At 40.4% G+C, this 19,612-nt stretch overlaps 1 protein-coding gene across 4 annotated transcripts in view; it reads right to left on the bottom strand.

Moving 5' to 3' along the window:
- RELCH (RAB11 binding and LisH domain, coiled-coil and HEAT repeat containing) overlaps positions 1-19,612 on the bottom strand; it is a 106,030-nt gene that overhangs the window by 48,388 nt on the left and 38,030 nt on the right. For all 4 annotated transcript variants that reach the window (XM_061590166.1, XM_061590176.1, XM_061590157.1 and 1 more), the window contains exons 11-14: positions 6,999-7,111; positions 2,519-2,609; positions 1,695-1,766; positions 1,137-1,277 (exon numbers count right to left, since the gene is read on the bottom strand). In XM_061590166.1, coding sequence (XP_061446150.1) covers positions 1,137-1,277; positions 1,695-1,766; positions 2,519-2,609; positions 6,999-7,111 — 417 coding nt within the window. The remainder of the gene's footprint in view (positions 1-1,136; positions 1,278-1,694; positions 1,767-2,518; positions 2,610-6,998; positions 7,112-19,612) is intronic.

Below are 19,612 nucleotides of genomic sequence, written 5' to 3'. Positions count from 1 at the left end.
TTCCTCTTTTTCTACTCCCTTCTGTTTTTCCCAGCATTATTGTCTTTTCTAGTGAATCAGGTCTTCTCATGATGTGTCCAAAGTATGATAACCTCAGTTTCATCATTTTAGCTTCTAGTGACAGTTCTGGTTTAATTTGTTCTAACATCCAATTATTTGTATTTTTCGCAGTCCACGGTATCCGCAAAGCTCTCCTCCAGCACCACATTTCAAAGGAGTGGATTCTTCTCTTATCCGCTTTTTTCACAGTCCAACTTTCACATCCATACATAGAGATGGGGAATACCGTGGTCTGAATGATCCTGACTTTGGTGTTCAGTGATACATCTTTTTTTGTACACACAGGAAAGTACAGTTTTGTTTGTTAGTACATACAGAAAAAAACTACTCCAGCGCTTTTTAAGTGGTATAGCATAAAATGGAATTTATGATAACATGCAAAATACTAAAGTTTTCCCTACCCTGTTTTTAGAAATCGTTGGGGATAAGATGACATTTGGTACTTTTATCTTCCAATTCATTTCAATAGTGTAAATCAGACCTCCCAACAGTTTAGTAAGTTAGTTATTTTTAAATTGAAAAGGAGTAGGGGACGTTGAAACACCACAAGACAGCTGACTCCATAACTGTTGAGGAGTATGAGTGTGAAATTTTCATGTTTAATAATTTTTTTAACAAATATTTCAAATCACTGCTGAAGGCCATAGGAACACTGTTAGGAGGTTAAATGACACTGATGTCATTAAAGTTAAATGAGGATGGACAACAGTTCTGTGAACTATAAAAACTAGCCCATGCATTGAATACTTGAATAAGCAGCCAAGATATAGTAGGTATGATAATGGAACAAGTATAATGGATCTTTGACCGCCAGATCACAGTCTAAATAAAGAAGGTTCTTCAGTGATTTTATAGAATATTCTCTCCTCCGCACCCCAGCTTGCACCTTTGTTGTAACAAACCTGACATCCTTTTTAGAGCATTTAGAGCTAAAAATGCTGCCAATTTTTTTTAAAAAAATAGTCCAATGAGTTTTTGATTTGTTTGGTAGATACATCCTGTTAGTTTTTCAGGGTTTGTTCATAGTTACATGATCTAACAATTGACACATAATGTGCTGTGATCAGATACAATACCTGTTGGTATTTGTCTGGATCATCAATGTACCCCATGATGATACCAAGGCTTTTGATCACAGCTTCTCGTACTAAATCTGCTTTATCTTCCATCAGCATCTGCTGTAGCATGGAAAGTACCAACGAACTTCGAATCTCTTTCTGAAAATAAAGAGGAAATGAACCATTTTAGTCACCTGAGGTGTTTCTCAGGAGCACTAAAACACCACCAATCACAGAGTCAATTCCTTAGCCACGTGATTACTGATTGCCTCGAGCAACAGTAGGAACACACTGCCGACTTGGGGCTGTTCTAGTGCCCACTAGAGAATTGATATTTACCAGAATTACATTACAGAGATACTGGAACATGACATCATTAGTAGTAGGGAGTTTATGGTGATATAACATGGTCTTCTTCTGGTCCAGAATGAAACAAAAACTAGTAAATACCACTGGGGTGCTCACAGAACAGGTTTGTGCTAAGTGCCTCTTTGGAATCTGGCCATGGTTTTAATCTCTTAATGGAGTCTTAAAATTAAAATGGAGATAAATATTAAGTGCAAACAGAACACTTACAGGAAGATAAGGTGCTAATGCTCCACAGGACTCTGCCACTAACAACCGTCTCTCTGGATATTTGTGATTGATCTGTAAGTAGTAAAATTTATTACTTTCATTTTTTTAGCTTATATTTCTGTTATGCATTTCTTAGTTTACAAAAAACAGTGTGTAAAGAATACAAAGAATACAAAGTTGCTGTTATTTACTATGTTACAAGGTTATATTCACAAAGCAGAATCAGGATGTACAGTATGTCTTTAATCAAGGGTCCATGAGTTTCCAGACAGGAGCTGGCCCAAAGAAGCACAACTAAAGCCTGGTGAACAGTAGGGGCTACAAGGACATAAAACCCTTTCATGATATCTCTGTAAACTCACATTTATTAAGGTTGGCCACAGAAGAATTTCCTGGGTCAGCTGAGCACTTGCCTTGAACTGTTTCTTCTTCTGTTCTATTTGGATTGGCACTTTTAACCTCCCCTAACCTATAGGTAAGGGTTAACTCGGGCAGAGCTTGGAAAAGTTACTTTTTAAAACTACAGCTCCCATCAGCCCCAGCCAGCATGGCTACTGCATTGGGCTGATGGGAGTTGTAGTTCAAAAAAGTAACTTTTCCAAGCTCTGAACTTGGGTATTAAGATACACATGGAATGCCTACCCAGTTTCCTCTTGACTTCTGCTTGCCTGGTACAAACTGCAGGATATTTCACATATTGCTGTACATTCTTACAAGCATATGTTATTAAATATGTTGGAAACAGCTGTTGGTAATACTATAGTTGCTGTCAAGTTATTTTCTGAAAGCAAATAAACTACAGAAAAAGGTGTATCTCCTATTACCTGCTCCCAACATTGCGGCAAAAGTTCTGCTTCTACACGTGTTGGCCCAACATGCCGAGCAAATGCTACACATCCAGTCAGAATCATTTGCCTGTAAAATAAAAATCTTCAGCCTATTACAGTGAAACTTGCTTGTGCAACCACCACATACGGCTAATAGCAGGTGCCACAGATTGAAATGACACAGAAAATGATGTCAGACAGATGCTGCTAGGAATTACTGACAGCCACTGAAAACATGAATAGCTCATTTAAACACAACATTTTTCAAGAATAAAGATAACTATGTAGGAAAAAAGTGCAAATTTCTACTGCATTTTTGTTGCGTTGCAGCCAACTCAGAAGGGACAGGAAGGGGGGAGGCATGAGTTTCAGGCGCCTCCGCAGCCAGAAGAAGCAGAGTTGGGGATTGTTGTGTCTGAGCAGGATCGTGCGGGAGGGGGGCAGCCTGCTTTCCAGCCAGTGCCCACGAGTAATGCCCTTTCCGAGGAGCCGAGCGCACCGCCCCCAGTTGATGCAGAGGACTTGTGGGGGGAAGCTTCAGAGTCAGTGCCAGCTCCTCCCTTGCCAAGCAGTTCCCAGGAGGATTCCAGTGTGGCACCGCCCCCTGACCTCGAGCCCGTTGCTCGGGAGCAGGTGTCTTCAGATGAGCCGTTGGATGTGCGTCCCGTCTCCTCATTCCCGTCGCCGCGAGAAACGGACAGGGCAAAGACAGGAATTACGAAGGAGTCAGAGATTACGTTCGAAAACATTTCCTATATAAGCCTGCCGCTCCCAGTGGGGGGTCGTTGAGTCAACTTCCTTCACACGCTGCAGAGCATGTCTAGAGTATAGTTAGGGACTCTAGTGAGTTAGCACAGGGTTTCCTATGAAGCGCAATGCCTTTGATGTATCCATTACTCTAATAAAACGAGATTTACTTGCACAAACACTCCAGCCTCATTCTTTCGGCTCTGGATGGGACAATTTTGTACATGGGTTAAACATCACTTGCTAGGCACCAGTTGCACATACGGGCTTCCTGATTAGAGTTCTAGTAGCCATATTCACACAACACTTTGTAAGCAACCATGAAGAGAGTGTAGGAAAAATGCCATAAGTAGCCGCCCTGAATTATAACACTAATAAGCAAAGGGGAAGGTCGATTATGAAGGTTAAGCAAAATAAGAGAAGCTATAAATTGCAAGAAGATTTCTTTTTACTAATATGCAAAAGCCTAAAAAGTGTGTAAGTGCATAAATTGGACTAGAGATGTAAAATTTCTGGAAATTTTGAAGCCATGGAAAAAAACTGTTTCCCCCCATTTTTTTCCAGAAAAAAATGAAAATCTTCAGAAAAATAGAAAAAATGCAATATTAGCACTTTTTACAGACTGAAAGTCACTGTGTTACTTCAGGAACATCAAATGTAATTATGTACAAGTAGGTTTGGCATAAAATTATAAAATTTGGTATATTAAAAGTACATTTTATTCAAACAATTTTTACACATTGAATTTAGTTTTTTAAACTTTTACTTTTTTTGTAACAAATGGATCTACAAGATCCTAAACTGTAAGGAACACCTGAACTGTAAGGAACCTCTTTCATTTTGCCAGTTTATGAGGAGCAGGCAAAATCAATTTTAAAAAAAACCCAGAAGAAACCATCCACATTAATAACAAAGAAAATCATTTGTCTCTGCTAGTCCTCCACAGTGTCAAGCAGACATAAAGCATCCATTCCCATAAAAAGAACTGAGAAAAAAGAGGGGGGGGGGCAAGATTCAATGAAACATTTTATTCATCATGCTAAAATAAAACATTCCATAATCCATTTTTTCTTCAATTTTTCAGACAAAAAAAGCTTTGGAAAAAAAGTTTTTTTCCGGAATTTTTCAATTTTTTCCCTAGGTCTTCACATCTCTAAATTTGACATTATAAAATATATAGAGATAATTTGTTCAAAGTTGATTTTTTACTTGAGGAGCCTAAAGACCAAAATGTTTTAGTTAACATGTTCAGTATTTTGACATTTTCTTACAAAGATAAAGAAATTTTCAGTCCAAACTAAGGCTGAAGTTCTGCTTCCTTCCAATGGATGTGGCTACCCGCTACTTTCCTATACTGAATTTTGAAAAAGAATCTATAAAATACAGGACCTACCTATCCATTAAGATTAGGCAGGTACCTTTGCTGTATTGTTTTGGCATCAGCTAAAAACTTTTTGTTTCAGCAAGTTTATTATGTTGCTTTAAAATTGCTGATTGTATTTATATTTTGATAAAATTTTATGTCAAATTGTTTTTAATGTTTTAATGCGCAGAGAGGTAAGCGGCCGTAATGCAGCCAAAGCTCTGCTCACGGCCGGAGTTCAATTCCAACGGAAGTTGAATCTCCGGTAAAAGGGGTCGAGGTCCACTCAGCCTTCCATCCAACCGTGGTCGGTAAAATGAGTACCCGGCATATGCTGGGGGGTAAAGAAAGGCCGGGGAAGGAACTGGCAATCCCACCCCATATATACGGTCTGCCTAGTAAACGTCGCAAGATGTCACCCTAAGAGTCGGAAACGACTCGCACCTTTACCTTTTTACCTTATTTATATTCTTTCATTAAAATTTTAATCTGTTCTTTGTAAAATGCAGAGAGGTTTTCTGTCGAATAAGCAGTACAGAAATTTGGTTAAATAAGAAACGAATTCAGCAGAAGGGTAGGAAAAAATTCTATGCCTCATAAGGATACCGGCCCCAATTTATTATTGCATCCTTTTATGAAGTTCCGCTTGAAAAGTCTGCAGACTCCTCTCTGCAGCAAAGCTGAGAGTACTAAGAAACTTTTGACTTGGTAATCATTAACTGAGGAATGGTAAGACTCATGACTCACAGTTTGCTGGTCCCAGACTTCAGAATGAGGTTCTTCCTATATTTTTGAACCTAGGCTCTGATCTAAACTTACAAGGTTGTGTTCAAAATCTGCACAAGTAGGCCACACATGCATTGGGGGCTTTCCTGTTGCCTCCTTTTCACATTGTACTCTCTTGAGCCCTAAAAAGACTTCTCTGGTGCTGGTGGTCAGGAAAGGTCTGAGATGTGGCACAGAGCAAAGAAAATCAGGTAGAGGCAGCTTGCCCAAGTTGGATATGTAAGTATACACTGCTAGTTTTCAATCCACACTTTCCAGACCTAAGTGTAGATTTGGATGTGGATCCTCTCTGGAACCTGTACTGCCCTCCAGATTCCACTCTCACTTAAGAGCTGGCAGAAGGCTGCCTCTCTTCTTTGCACAGCTAGTACACACTGTGAGGCATACAGCATGCAACTCCATCTGTGTGCCACAAGAACAGATGATGTCTCATCATACATGAAGGGGAATTGTATGAAAAAATATGGAGGCAGCTTTATGTTTGTTTCTTTTAGAGTATTTTTAAGTGCTTTTAAAATCACTTTTGCAAATTAAAAACCTGTGAGGATTTCAAATATTTTTTTCCTTAAAAGTCTACACAGAAATGAGACAGAATGGACTTATCAAGGGGCCAGAACAGGACCAGGATGGAACAGATTTGGGCTGGTCTATACATCCCTAGTGAAGGAAGACTGTGTGTGTGAAGTGACATTACTCTGCATTGTTCCTTCTGCCCTGTCACTAACACAAAGAGAAGCAGGCCTAGTTCTTAGTGAGGTGTTAAGCCTGTGTCTGTTTTGTACCACTGCAAGTGTGGACTCAGATGACTGAACAAACTTATTCCTGTTCTTTAGTCTTAGAAACTAAATCACTGATGTCAAAGATATCAAGGAGGGGGGCACCATGATGAGCCTACATAGCTACAGAACTCTTTGAAAATTGTAATTTTATATTTGCCTGATCAGTAGATAGGAAGCTTTTCCCAACCTGCCTAGAGCTCTGTGAAGTCCTATTCATTAGCCTGCATGTGAGCAATGCCTATTTGTGAGACTGTACAGATTTTATGATATTATACTGCTGCATAGAATACATTCAAATTCTTATAAGACAGGGAAGGGAAACCTCAGGCCCTCAAGGCATCTCTATTAGACCCTTGGGACTCTTCCTTAGGTACACCTCCTCTCTGTAGGCCACACCCCTGCTCTACATGCTCCTCAATTGTTTATGCCTGCCTGGAACATGTACAATGGTTATAATGCCTTTTGCCTGCCTAGATGAAGAGGTGTGTGTGTGTAGAAACCACTCTCACTTTTGAATAGCTAGAATGTCACCGAATGTTCAGAGTCTGTACATCCATTGCTCCACCCACTTTTGCCTTTGGTTCCATCCATCACTGGCATGTGGCCTTCAGAAGGTCCCTGTGAGAGAACGTGAATTAAAAAAGGTTCCCCACCTTTGCTATAAGAGAACAGTCAATGAATATGTGGATTGCCTATAGAGATATGCTATTCCTAGTTTACTAGAAACCTGCAAAAAGGAAATGAGTTAACAGCCTTCTACCTTTAAAAAACAAAAACCTTTCCCCACATATTGAAGACACACCTTTGCTCATCATCTGGCCTTTTGATCAAGTTGAACAGTATGTGTAGGAGCTGGTCTCTCTCTCTGGATTCAGGATGGAGGCAAGCTGTACACAGTATGAGTGGTATCAATTCCTAAAAGTTTGAGTGGGAGGGAAAGGTGAAAAGCTATCAAATGATTTTTTTAAAAAAAAACAAGGAAAAATATAAAATGATAAATTATTATTATTATTATTATTTATTAAATTTATATACCGCCCGACTAGCAATAGCTCTCTGGGCGGTGAACATAGAAATACAATAAATGACACAATATAATACAAAATAATACAGTCTAAAATCAATATAATAACGTTTTTAAAATTAAATCAATTTAAATTAAAATGCTTCAGAGACTAGGAAGGTTTTAACCTGGCGCCGAAAAGAAAGCAGAGTCGGCGCCAGGCGCACTTCCTCGGGAAGTGATATGGTCTAGTCCACTGTTCTTCAGCTTTGGGTCCCCAGATGTTGTAGGACTACAATTCCCATCATCCTTGGCCACTGGCTAAGCTGGATGGGACTGATGGGAATTGCACTCATCTGGAGACCCAAGTGGACTAGTCAATCTGCTACTGGAATGAGCACAGATAGCTTGCATATTGATTTCTTATAAAATCAAGAAACTTAAAATAATTCCATCTCTAGGTTCCAGTCGCATCTATAAGACTATGCTGCACGCTTTTAGATTCATTATCTACATGATTACTTACTGAAATTGAAGAAAAGAAATTGATTTTTTTATTAAAAAACAAACAAAGATGAGGCTAAGCAAGTACAGCACTGAAAGAAAATTTATTTGGCGTTATGTCGACTGCCACACAGTTATTTCAAATCCAGTTATTCCAGGGCACTCATGGAATACCACATGAGCCAAGGCTGCTCGATTAAATAACTATTATGTCCCCAAAGTGAAAAGGATAGTCCCTAACCTGTGAAGAGTGCTCACAGAGAGTGAGAATACATTATTTCAAGAAAGAGTTAAGAGATCACATGGTGCAAGTGTTTTGAACCACTCACTGACAGCTGACACAAGAATTTTCCCTAACATAATTATGCCAGTTTAATAGGTTCAATCTGATTTACAACCTCCTAATATCAGAGTTCTGAGGTTTTAGCTAATTTATATCTTCATATTATCCACATAGTATCCTCAAAAGAGGCAGATTGCCAAGTAATTTCAAAGATATATGGATTTTCCTAGGTCCTGACCACTTTTCTTGCAACATATCTAACTTTCAGAATATGGGAAAAGTAATCCCATTGTAGCTGACAGGGCTACATTGGTTTAATGCTAGTACAGTAATACCTCGCATTAATGTACTCAATGGAACCAGAGCGAGTACGTAAACCGAAAATGTCCTTAAAGTGAAGCACTACCTTTTAAAACTTTTGCCCCCTCTCCTTCATGCAGAGCCTCAACGCCCTACACGAAAGCCTCTGCCGCTGCGCTGCCGCGCCTCTCAGCTGATTGCAATCGTGCCTCCCAGCTGATTTGCAGTGGCGCGATCGCGTCTATTTCCACCCCCACGCGTTAAAGCCTCTCCTGCTGCGCCTCTCCCTAACCCTAACCCTGTAAGTGGTTTGCTAGCTGTGTTTCTGGAGAAATACAGGCATATGGAGCATGTACATTATAGCGAGGCGACGTTAAGTGAAGCGACGTTAAGCGGAGTATGCCTGTACTTACACTTAACTGACAGCGAACTGTGGTCTAGTCTGGAAATAAAATCTTAGTAGCTATTAACTTTTCTTTCGAGGAACACCTCTAAAATAGATGGTACAGATTCCCAGAGGCAATTACAATGGTTTAAATAATGCTGTCCAAGCCCCTTTCCTTGACCTTTGAGCCCAGTAGAGAAATTGTACAACAGCACACACACAACAAATCAAGAAGATGATTTTTATGGCAAGGTGACTGGAAAATAAGAGGTTGAGAAAATATTTACCAAGAAAGATTTTGTGAACCAATACCATGCAATTTTAATTTCATGTTTTCCCAGCAATTTGACAACAAAAAGACCAACTAACAATAATTAATACAAAAAGCAGATTTCAACTAAACCTGGAGAATATTCAGCATGTTTAATCCGATTTTCCTTGTCGGAACAGGCCCTTCTAATTTCTCATTGAAAATAGTCCATAACAGATAGGACTTAACTTTAAAAAAGAAGGTGTATATTAGCTAATTCCAACAAACATGCTTTAACTCATCATCATGTGACGGAGTTTTGTTGTTCCCAGACAACCAGTGGTATGAAAATAGGGCATGAAGTAAAAAGGTCTTCTATGCCCACCTTTGACTAGTGATTCTGCTTGGCAAATGTGACCCATTACCATGTGAAGATCTAAAGTAACCTGGGAAGAACACTGTTTGACTTTGGAAGGTAATCTGTTTAGACCACCTTTGCTGTAGAAAGAAATGCTGCAGTTCTCAGTTGGAGCTCATCTACAATTGTTGCAGTTTTCATGCCACAACACCTCTCTCTCTCAAATCCAATTAATTACCTTGTTTAGTCACTCTGATGTTCATCCCTATGTTTGTTATGGCATGAAAGAATGAAACCAGTATTTAATTTTTTGCTTTAAAATTCCAACTTTTCTGAATTTTGTTATGAGTGCAATGTTCATTATCATAAAAAAAACCTAGGACTCACTGGGGTCTTCTTTAGGGGGAGCCAAATTATTGATGCGGAGGGAGCAGTGGTGGCTGATGACTCTATGTTAGTGGGGCTGTGGAATCCACTCCGGGTTTTTAGTTAAGTTACAACCTTCAAAAAGCTGTCCAAGTTGCTGAATCTAATTTGGGAATAGGTTTCAGTACCTTGGGCAGCTCCTTGAAAGTTCAGACTAAAATTCAGAGTGGAATCCACTGCTCCACTGACATGGAGCTCCACTGGGAGAGAAAGAAGGGGGGTTACCCCCCCTCAATAGCTGTAGCATAAATAATGAATAAATTGGGTAAAGCTTAAAGATAATTTTTATAGAGTTATTCCAGGCAATGCGAACCTTAATAGAAAACCCTTGCTCACACTATTGTACCCTTCCTAAGATTCTCCAGGCTGCAAAGAACAAACAAAAATGTAGCAGCTGCAAATAAACAAATAAATGATCAAAGAATAGAGAATGTCTTTGAAGAGGTGGCTAAAAGAACTTTAAAAACACACCCAAATGAACAATGCCATGTCAAGGCCTCTCTGTATCTCCCCCCCCCAAATTTGGCTAGAAAAGCAGACAATTATTTTACAAATACAGTATGAGAGCATAACAAGGGGGAACAGGACAGGACCTATGAAGGATAATATAAGCAGAAGAACAGAAAAGTGACATGGAAGATATTTAAAAATATTTTAAATAGACTTTTGGTGAACTGTGAAAGCTTCATTTGCACAACAGAACATGAAACATGAGCAGTTTAGAAGAGATTCCAAATATGAATAAACGTCAGGAAAGACCTGTTGTGTCAAGTGAGTTCTACCTAGATGTGAGAATGTTGAAAGGATGTATACAATATTAGTATTAGATACATGGTTGATGAGTCTTGTACAAATGTTCAAGTTTTGACTATCATTTAAATGTAATTCAAAATAATTGCTATTTAACATTGGAATTTTGAACAGACACTGGTGTGGTTAAAGGGAATACATACCTGACTTAAATGTATTGCCATATTAATTCTTTCTTGAACCACTGGTTTTAACATATTTTAGTTTTGACAGTTATTATCACAGAATCATAGAATATTACAGTTTGAATGGGCCTATAAGGCCATCAAATCCACCCCCTGCTCAATGCAGGAATCCAACTTAAAGCATACCTGACAGGTGGCTGTCCAGCTGCCTCTTGAATGTCTCCATCCCTAGGTAATTGGTTCCATTGTCATACTGCTCTAACTATTAGGAAGTTTTTTCTGATGTTCAGTTAAAATATAGTTTTCCGTAACATGAACACATTATTAATTGCCCTGCACTCTGGGATGATTGAGAAAAGATACCGGCCCTTCTCTGTGTGACAACCTTTCAAGCAGTTGAAGAGTGCCATCGTATCTTCCCTCCGTCTTCTCTTCTCAAGGCTAAATATGCCCAGTTCTTTCAATCTCTCCTCATAGGGCTTTGTTTCCAATCCCGATCCTATTTGTTGCCCTCTTCTGCACCCGTTCCAGTTTGTCTGCAACCTTCTTAAAGTGCGGCATCCAGAACTGGATGCAGTATTCAAGATGAGGCCTAACTAGTGACAAATAGAAAGGAACTATTACTTCATGCATTTTGGAAACGATACTTCTGTTAATGCAGCCCAAAACAGCATTTGCATTTTTTGCAGCCACATCGCACTGCTGGCTCATACTGTGATCACAATTCCAAGATCCTTCTTGCATGTAGTGTTGCTAAGCCAAGCATTCCCCATCTTATAACTGTGCATTTGGTTTCTTTTTCCTAGGTGTAGAACTTTGCACTTATCCCTGTTAAGTTTCATTCTGCTCTTTTCCGCCTACTGCTCCAGCCTATTAAGCTCACTTTGAATTTGGTTTCTGTCCTTGCACCTCCTTTTCCAAATCATTAATTAAAATGTTGAAGAGCATTAGGTCCAGGACCAACCCTGTGGTACCCTGCTCATTACCTCCCGCCACTTTGAGAAGGAACCACTGATAAACACTCTTTTACTACAATTCTGTAGCCAACTGTGGATCTACCTGATAGTCACTCCATCCAGCTCACATTTAGCTAGCTTGCTAATCAGAATATCATGAGGCACTTTGTGAAAAACCTTGCTGAAGTTGAAATATATTATGTCCACAGCATTCCCACAGTCTACCAGAGAGGTTACCCAATGAAAAAATGCAGTAAGATTAGTCTGGCAGGATTTGTTCTTGATAAAATCCATGTTGGCTTCTAGCAATCACTGCACTGCTTTCAAGATGCTTAACAGATTGTTTTATAATCTGCTCCAGAATTTTCCCAGGGATTGTGTCAGGCTGGTCTGAAGTTCCCAGATTACTCCCCTTTGCCCTCTTTGAAGATAGGGACATTAGCCCTCCTCCAGTCATCTGGCATTTCATCCATCCTCCACAATTTCGCAAAGATAACAGACAGTGGTTCCGAGAATTCTTCAGCCAGTTCCTTCAATATGCTATGATGCAGTTAATCACGCCCTGCAGATCTGAACTTGTTCAAAGCGATTAGGTATTCCTTGACCATTTGTCTATCAATGTCAAGCTGCAATCCTGCCCCTTCAACTTCATGTTTTCCAGGAGGATCATAGACCCTCTTTTGGGACAAGACTGAGCCAAAGTAGGAATTGAACACTTCTGCCTTTTCTTTGCCATCTGTTATCATTTTGCCATCCTCACTGAGCAGCTGTACCAACATTTCATCTGTCTTTTACTATGCATGTACCTGAAGAGTTTTTTTCTTGCATTTAGCATCCTCTTAACCTCAGCTCATTCTCAACTTTAACCTTCCTGATGGTATCCCTGCAGTTCCATGCTGTCTGTACTCTTCCTTTTGTTTCCAGGTCATCTGTTAAGCTTTTTGTGAAGCCACACTGGCTTCTTCTGCTGGCTTCCACATTATTTCCTTGTTGGAATTATTTGCAATTGTGCCTTTAGAAACTCCCACCCATCTTGGACTCCTTTTCTCATTATGGTTGCTTGTCATGGAACCTTATTTATCATTGTTCTCAGTTTATTAAAATTGGCTTTCCTGAAGTCTAGGGTACGTGTGTGCCTATTCGTAGCTTTTGCTTCCTTTAAAATCAAGAACTCAAGTATAACATAATTACTTTCCCCCAGAGTTCCCGTAACTGAGTTCCGCCAGAGTTCACATCCACCAAGTCATCTCTATTGGTTAGAATCAAGTCAAGGATAGGTGATCCTCTAATTGCTTCCTCCACTTTCGTAGCAGGAAGTTATCTCCAACACAATTCAGGAATTTCTTGCAGGGACTGTGTTTGGCAAAATTTGTCTCCCAACAGATATTGGGGTAATTAGGGACCCCCATTACTACCACATCATGCCTCCTTGAAACACTGGCAATTTGCCTTTCAAAAGTTTCATCCTCGTCTTCTCCTTGACTGGGTGGTCGGTGGTAGACTCTAACCACCATGTTCCTTTTATTCCTTGCCCCTTTTATTTTAATTCAGATACTCTCTGTGGGGCTACCAAGGTCATCCTCCTGTATTTCTGTGCAGGGATATATATATTTAACATATTAACTTGGTTATACTTTATATTTAGCTTCCTGTACTAGGGGAAGACACCAAGGAGTTCTGGCAGTTTTTTTTTTAATTTTAACATAAATACAAAGTTGATCAAGTGGCACAATACTGATCTACTGTACACCTCTGTTGAAAGACGAGAAAGATGAACATAGAAAACAAAATTAACTTTAAAAACAAAGCAATTAAATTGTTTTTAAATTTATTACTTGCCTCATTATATTCTCCAGGTGACATATATATGAAAATGTATGAAAAACACTGTATAGTTACTAAAAATTATATTTAAAATATTTTAATATTTTGAGAAGAAAAGCAACTAAGGCAACAATTCTTTGGAAAGCTTACTGCGCTAGACCAACTGTCCACCTTACAGTCGATTTCTACTTTCTTGGGAAAGGAAAAAATATTTATGTTGGGGCAAGATATCAAACTGAAGCTGACACTGCATATGATGGCATTATCCAAAAATAAAAACAAAAATTAGTGAAGGGGAGGGTGTAAAAGTATTTGCTCTGCTCTGCTCCTAAAGCATAAAAGGAGGGTCTGCTAGTTTTCCTCACCTCAGTTTGCCAGCAACTTCCATGCCCACCCTCCTTATGTCCATAGTTGAAAGTTGATAGTTGTCATTTTGCAGGGGTATTGGGTATACAACATTGCTGTGGACAACAGTCAGCTGCTGGTTACCAGGGCTGAGGAGGAATTTTAGCTGCAAACAAATTGGCTTTGGATCTGCAGGGTTTCTGCCTTCCTCATAGCAATATTGCAGTGGATATTTTAAGATATGACAAGAAAACTTCACAACTTCATTTGTTGGGAGAGCCTTTGAACTGGATCCCTAGATGGGATAAAAAGGGAAGGGTCACCTACTTCATTGGGGGGATATTCCCTTGAGAGATCTTGGAAGTGGGGCACTTTCTGTCCAGAAGTCCAGCTAGGGGGCTGATGGATCACACTGCCCCTCCAGGTTGCCTGATGGGGGACTACCAGAGTCAGCCTACCCTGTGGTGGATCCCAGAACCTATCAGGCCAACCCCAGCACATTCAGGCTGGGACAAGAATATTGGCCAGCACATGGGTGGCTCAATGAATGGACTAGGCTATGCTAAATTTACTGCTCTGTAATCAAATAAAGTTGTGGCATTTTTCACCCATCACTTATGTATACTGTTGGCTCCTCAATCCCATGCTTGACTATGTGTGGGTTCACAAAAGGAAATTTGAGAAAACTGCAGGTAGTTTTTAATCTGCAAGAATGTTAGTTACTCAGAAGTGAAACAAACTTTTATTACTTATTCAAAATTTGGCACACAATGGCATTAATAGAATTGACTTCTTGCATAAGATTCAAAAAAGGATAGTTTAGGTATATTCAAGAGAGTCAGTGTGGTGTAGTGGTTAAGGTGTAGGACTACGACCCGGGAGACCAGGCTTCAAATCCCCACATAGCCATGAAGCTCACTGGGTGACCTTGGGCCAGTCACTGCCTCTCAGCCTCATGAAAATCCTATTCATAGGGTCGCCATAAGTCAGAATCTACTTGAAGGCACTACATTTACATTTTTTAGGTATATTCAATTATTTATGGAGTCTGAATTCATATGCTATTGGAAATGGCATGTTATTAAAATGTTAACAAATATTTGATGGCCCGCCCTTGAACACTGATGGAAACTCATATGTTCCTGAATGCTCTGGGAGATTTTCCAGCAGAGAAAGTTGATGATCCTATTGAAGCCCTGGTCTTGCTATGAAATGGCAAGGTCAACCAGGTGGTTGACATGATCACTCCCAACAGTTCTCTCCTGCACTGTGGAGCCCAAGTGATTCCTTGGTATTCTGGGGAGCTTCAGACTATGAAGCAAGCTAGACGAAGACTACAGCACAAGTGGCACAAGTCTTGCTCCGAAGCCAATCGAACACTGGTTAGTGCACACAATTGTGCCTACCATATGGTAATATGGGCTGTGAAGAAGTCTCATCCAGATGGCAGAGTTATGTCTAATGGTCCAGAGGTTACTGACTCACACTGTGGGGGAAGGGCCTCTGGAGCATTTGAGGACCCACTGTGACCAACTGGCTACCCACTTTGAGAACAAAGTCTCTCGGCTCTGGAGTGACCTTGACTCTACTGTTGTTGCAGTTTCAAATGAAGTACCCAATGCTGGAGTTGGTGATGTGTTGTAGGATTAGTTTCAGCGTATGCAGTCAGCTGATATGGACAAGATGCTGGCAGCTACATGTCCGACCACATGCCCTCTTGACCCCGTCCCTCCTGGAATATTAATTCTAGCAGAATGGGTTTGACTGGTTGGGTCCAGAGTGTAGTTAATGTTTCACTGCATGAGGGGCTGGTCCTTGCTGACTTGAAAGAGGCAGCCACGAGGCCACTCCTAAAGAAACTGGTCCTGGACCACTTGGATGAAATAGCGATTGACCAGTCGGGCAGCTGCATTCTTGGATGATGCAGATTATTTAGATCTGTTTTAATCTGGGTTCAGGCCTGGCCATGGGACTGACTCAGCCTTGGTTGCCCTGATAGGTGACTTTTTAGACAGCAGGATGGGGGAGTGCAACCTTGCTCCTGCTTCTCAATCTCTTGGTAGCTTTTGATACCATTGACCACAATATCCTCTTGGACTGGCTCTGTGAAATGGGAATTAGGGCACCATGTTACAGTGGTTCCAATCCAACCTACAGGATCCATTCTAGATAGTAGCATTTACTGATTGTCTTTCAGCCTCCCAGTTGTGCTATGGGATGCTGCAGGGTACCATTTTATTCCCAATGCTGTTAAATATCTATATGAAGCTACTGGGAGCGGTCACATTAGGAGTTTTGGGAGAGGGTGTCATCAGTATGCTGATGACACTCAGCTCTATTTCTCCATAACATGCAAATCAGGAGAGGCTGTGCAGGCCCTGGACGGTTGGTGCCTGGATGCAGTGGTTGGATGCATGAAGGTGTTGAGCCCCACCACCCCCAGGAGGAGCAGAGAGAGGGGTCGGTCAAACCCCAGCCTCCCCAGATAGATCAGGGAGAGGAGCCAGATGAGGTTTTCGAGGACACTGAGGGAGGAGGTGAAGTCGACAGCTCGCCAGTTCCCACGGACAGTCCTCCCTTCAATTCAGAGCTCGGTCCACCTACAAGCACCCCAACAGAGCCATTGGGGGACGACCTCACGCGCATGCCAACTCCACCCCCCCCAGGACTCCCCGCCTGGCACTTCAAACGCTTCCCCACCAGCAGCTCCCTGCCCCCTGAAGTCGAGCCGGCACCTAGCGAGCCTACACTGAAAATGAGCAGGCAGACGCTCCCCCCCCCTCGCCCCGTGCAAGATGCCTCGAGAAGCGGGTTGGTCAGAAGGTGGAACTTTGAAGGAGTCAGAGATTACGGGTAAAGACCTTTCCTATTTAAGGCGGTGCTTCCCTTATTGGGGTGCTGAGTCAACTTACTCCACACGCTGCAGAGCATGCTTAGGTAGTCTAGTTAGGGTCAGTAGTGAGTCAGCATAGAGAGGTCTATGAAGTGCACTGCTTTCGATGTAACCGTTACTCTAATAAAACAAAAATTCCAGTCTTGTCTCCATCTCTTCTCTCGGACTCTAGGCAGGACAGAAGGAAAATAAGCTGAGCTTCAAACTGGCAAGACGGAGGCAGTGTGGGTGAGTGGTTCTCATGTCCAAGAAATTGGTCAATTGCCTGCCCTGGATAGGGTTACACTCCCTCTGAAGGAGCAATTACACAGTCTGGGGTTGCTTCCGGATCCAGTTCTGTCACTGGAGACCAAGGTAGTCTCAGTGGCTAGAAATACCTTTTCCCAGCTGCACCTGGTAAGACAACTATGACCATTCCTGGACCAGGACAGCTTGGCCATAATAGTTCAGACACTGGTGACTTCAAGACTGGATTACTGCAATGCACTCTATGTGGGGCTTCCCGTGCACTTCACCCAGAAACTGCAATTAGTGTAGAATGCTGCAGCCAGCTTGCTGACAGGAGTGAGACTGTCAGCATATAACACCTCTGCTCAGAAATCTGAACTGGTTGCTGATTTGTTACCGGGCTTCGTTCAAGGTGTTACTGCTGGTATTTAACCAGCTTGGGATCACTTCATTTGTGGGACAGTTTTACTCCATATGTGCTCACTTGAGCACTTCAGTCTGCAGAACAGGCACTGTTACAGATGCTGTATAATACTTGTCCTGCACTTGTAAGAAATTTTAGTGTGGCAATGAATACTCTTAACTCCCTGCCTACATCAGGCTGGTACTTCATTGTATTCTTTTTGGTGCCTGCTTAATACTTTATTTAGGTAAGCCTATCAGACACATAAATGCTGAAGTGTTTAATCTTTTTTGTCTGTTGCTGTCAATTGTTTTTAAAATGTTTTTATTACTTGCTTTTAACTGTTATTGAGAATTTTAATGTTTTTTGTAAACTGCGCAGAGGTTTCTTTATAGTCAAGCAGAATATACATTTTGTTCAATAAATATAAATAAATAATATGCAACTAGGCTACTCAAGAACTCAAAAGCAACTAATGATACATCATGTATGAAGAGGTCTGTAAAAATAATCCAATTAGGCATGACAAGTCCTTAGCCAAGTCTAAGTCAGTCTGTGCCTCTGGTCACGTATTAGCATTATGTTATGGCTTGCTATAGATTAGTGTTCAGATTCTGGTAAGCCACCTGAAATTTATGTGTCAGCCAAGATTGTCTTGCAAGCATAGTGTTATTTTTCAATAGTTTTGAATGAATTTTAGAATGTGGGTTTTATTCAGGATGCTTAAAAAATTGCTTAACAATTCTACTGATGAATTAAACAAAACATTCTATTTTGATGGTTAATCACAGGTACATGGTTAAAATATTCAGCATAATAGAAACTGGAAACGTAGCTTCATGTTTTAGTATGACATCCAGAGCTACTTTAGGTGTATCCAATGGGATTTATTTTCTTCACAAACAGCAAATCTTCCTTCCAGAAACTGCTTCTGAAAGTCCCCTTGCTTTCAAAAACTGTTTATGTGGCATGGCAGCTACTGTTCAAAATTCAGCTCCAAACCCTACTTGAGTATATATATGTAACTACGTAGAAGGGTGTTTTTTTTTTTGCTTTAGCTTTTTTTTTAATAGGATGTTTTTGAAAGGAGGTTTGAGTCCCCCCACCCTCAAAAAAACTAAGGAGTATTAATGGATGAGATCAGTTAACATATACTTAGTTATCAGCTTACTATTCTTTGCAAGGTTGTTTCATTTAATCCAGATTGGTTGGTATGGGGCAGATACAAGGCTGATGCTTTTTACCTTGCAGAAAGCTGGATATTGTATCAGATGGAATTAGTTGTGTGTCCACGTCCATTGGTCATATTCTTTCATGCATACTATGGGATTGGAGCGTTCTCTGCATCGCTGCATCTGTGCTTCTAAACTTCCTTCTATCAACGGGAGTGGAGAAACAATGAGAAACCTTCTTGAGCAGATGCATCCTAATGCATGTCCATGTATAGTTAATGAAAGGGAGAGAAGAGGGAGAATAGGAGGAGGACAAGGGTATTTCTTGAGCACAGAAGATATGTAGAAAGAGCTCAAATGCTATATACAAACTACCTACACTACCATGAAGATTGTATAATGGTGTTAGAAAATAAGAATCCTTCCAAGAAAAAGACAGAATGTAGTTGAGCTAAGTGTGCTGCACTCCTAGGCACACTTACCTGAAGTAGTTCCAAGTTCCAATTTAGCCTTGGAAATACAAGAGTCTCAGCCTTCTAGGAAGGATATAGATCAAACCCTTTGGGAGTTTAGGTCTAAAAGATCTGATTGGAGATTTATTCATAAAACTGGAATGTTTGAAGTGTGTGTGCACAATAACTAATTGAATTTCTATTAAAAATATGTACAAAGTGCTAATTTCATTTAATTCCAGAAAAAAGAATGAAATAAATAACTCTGATAACATGAAAACTATGGGTTTCCAACAGTGAAGAAAAGAGGCTTTCATTTTTCTTAATAAAAGTTACACTTGACTTTATTGGGAAAGAATACCATGTTTGCCAAAAGAATGAAATGTGTTTCTTTTTTACACCTTTATCTCAAGTATGTTGTCTATCAAGCACTGAAGTCTTCTTCAGCCATACCTATGGTCGTCATTCACCTCTATATCTCCAGATATTTCTCCAACTACAATACATTATGCAAAATTGCTTACCAGAAGAACTAGCAATTCCACAATCCACTTTGCTTTAAAAAGGGAACATGAACAATAATCTAGTGGTATTTTCTTTTTCCCCACAATGCTGTTCACATACCAGTTCATACTGGCCCACAAACCTAAAAGAGGATTTCTGATATCAACCAATTCAAGATTTCAGCTAAATGGACCA

The sequence above is a fragment of the Rhineura floridana genome, chromosome 1, assembly GCF_030035675.1.
Source record: "Rhineura floridana isolate rRhiFlo1 chromosome 1, rRhiFlo1.hap2, whole genome shotgun sequence".
NCBI classification, from domain to species: Eukaryota; Metazoa; Chordata; class Lepidosauria; order Squamata; family Rhineuridae; genus Rhineura; species Rhineura floridana.
The sequence above is the reverse complement of the archived record's forward strand: the minus strand, read 5'-3'. Positions and strand labels throughout refer to the sequence as shown.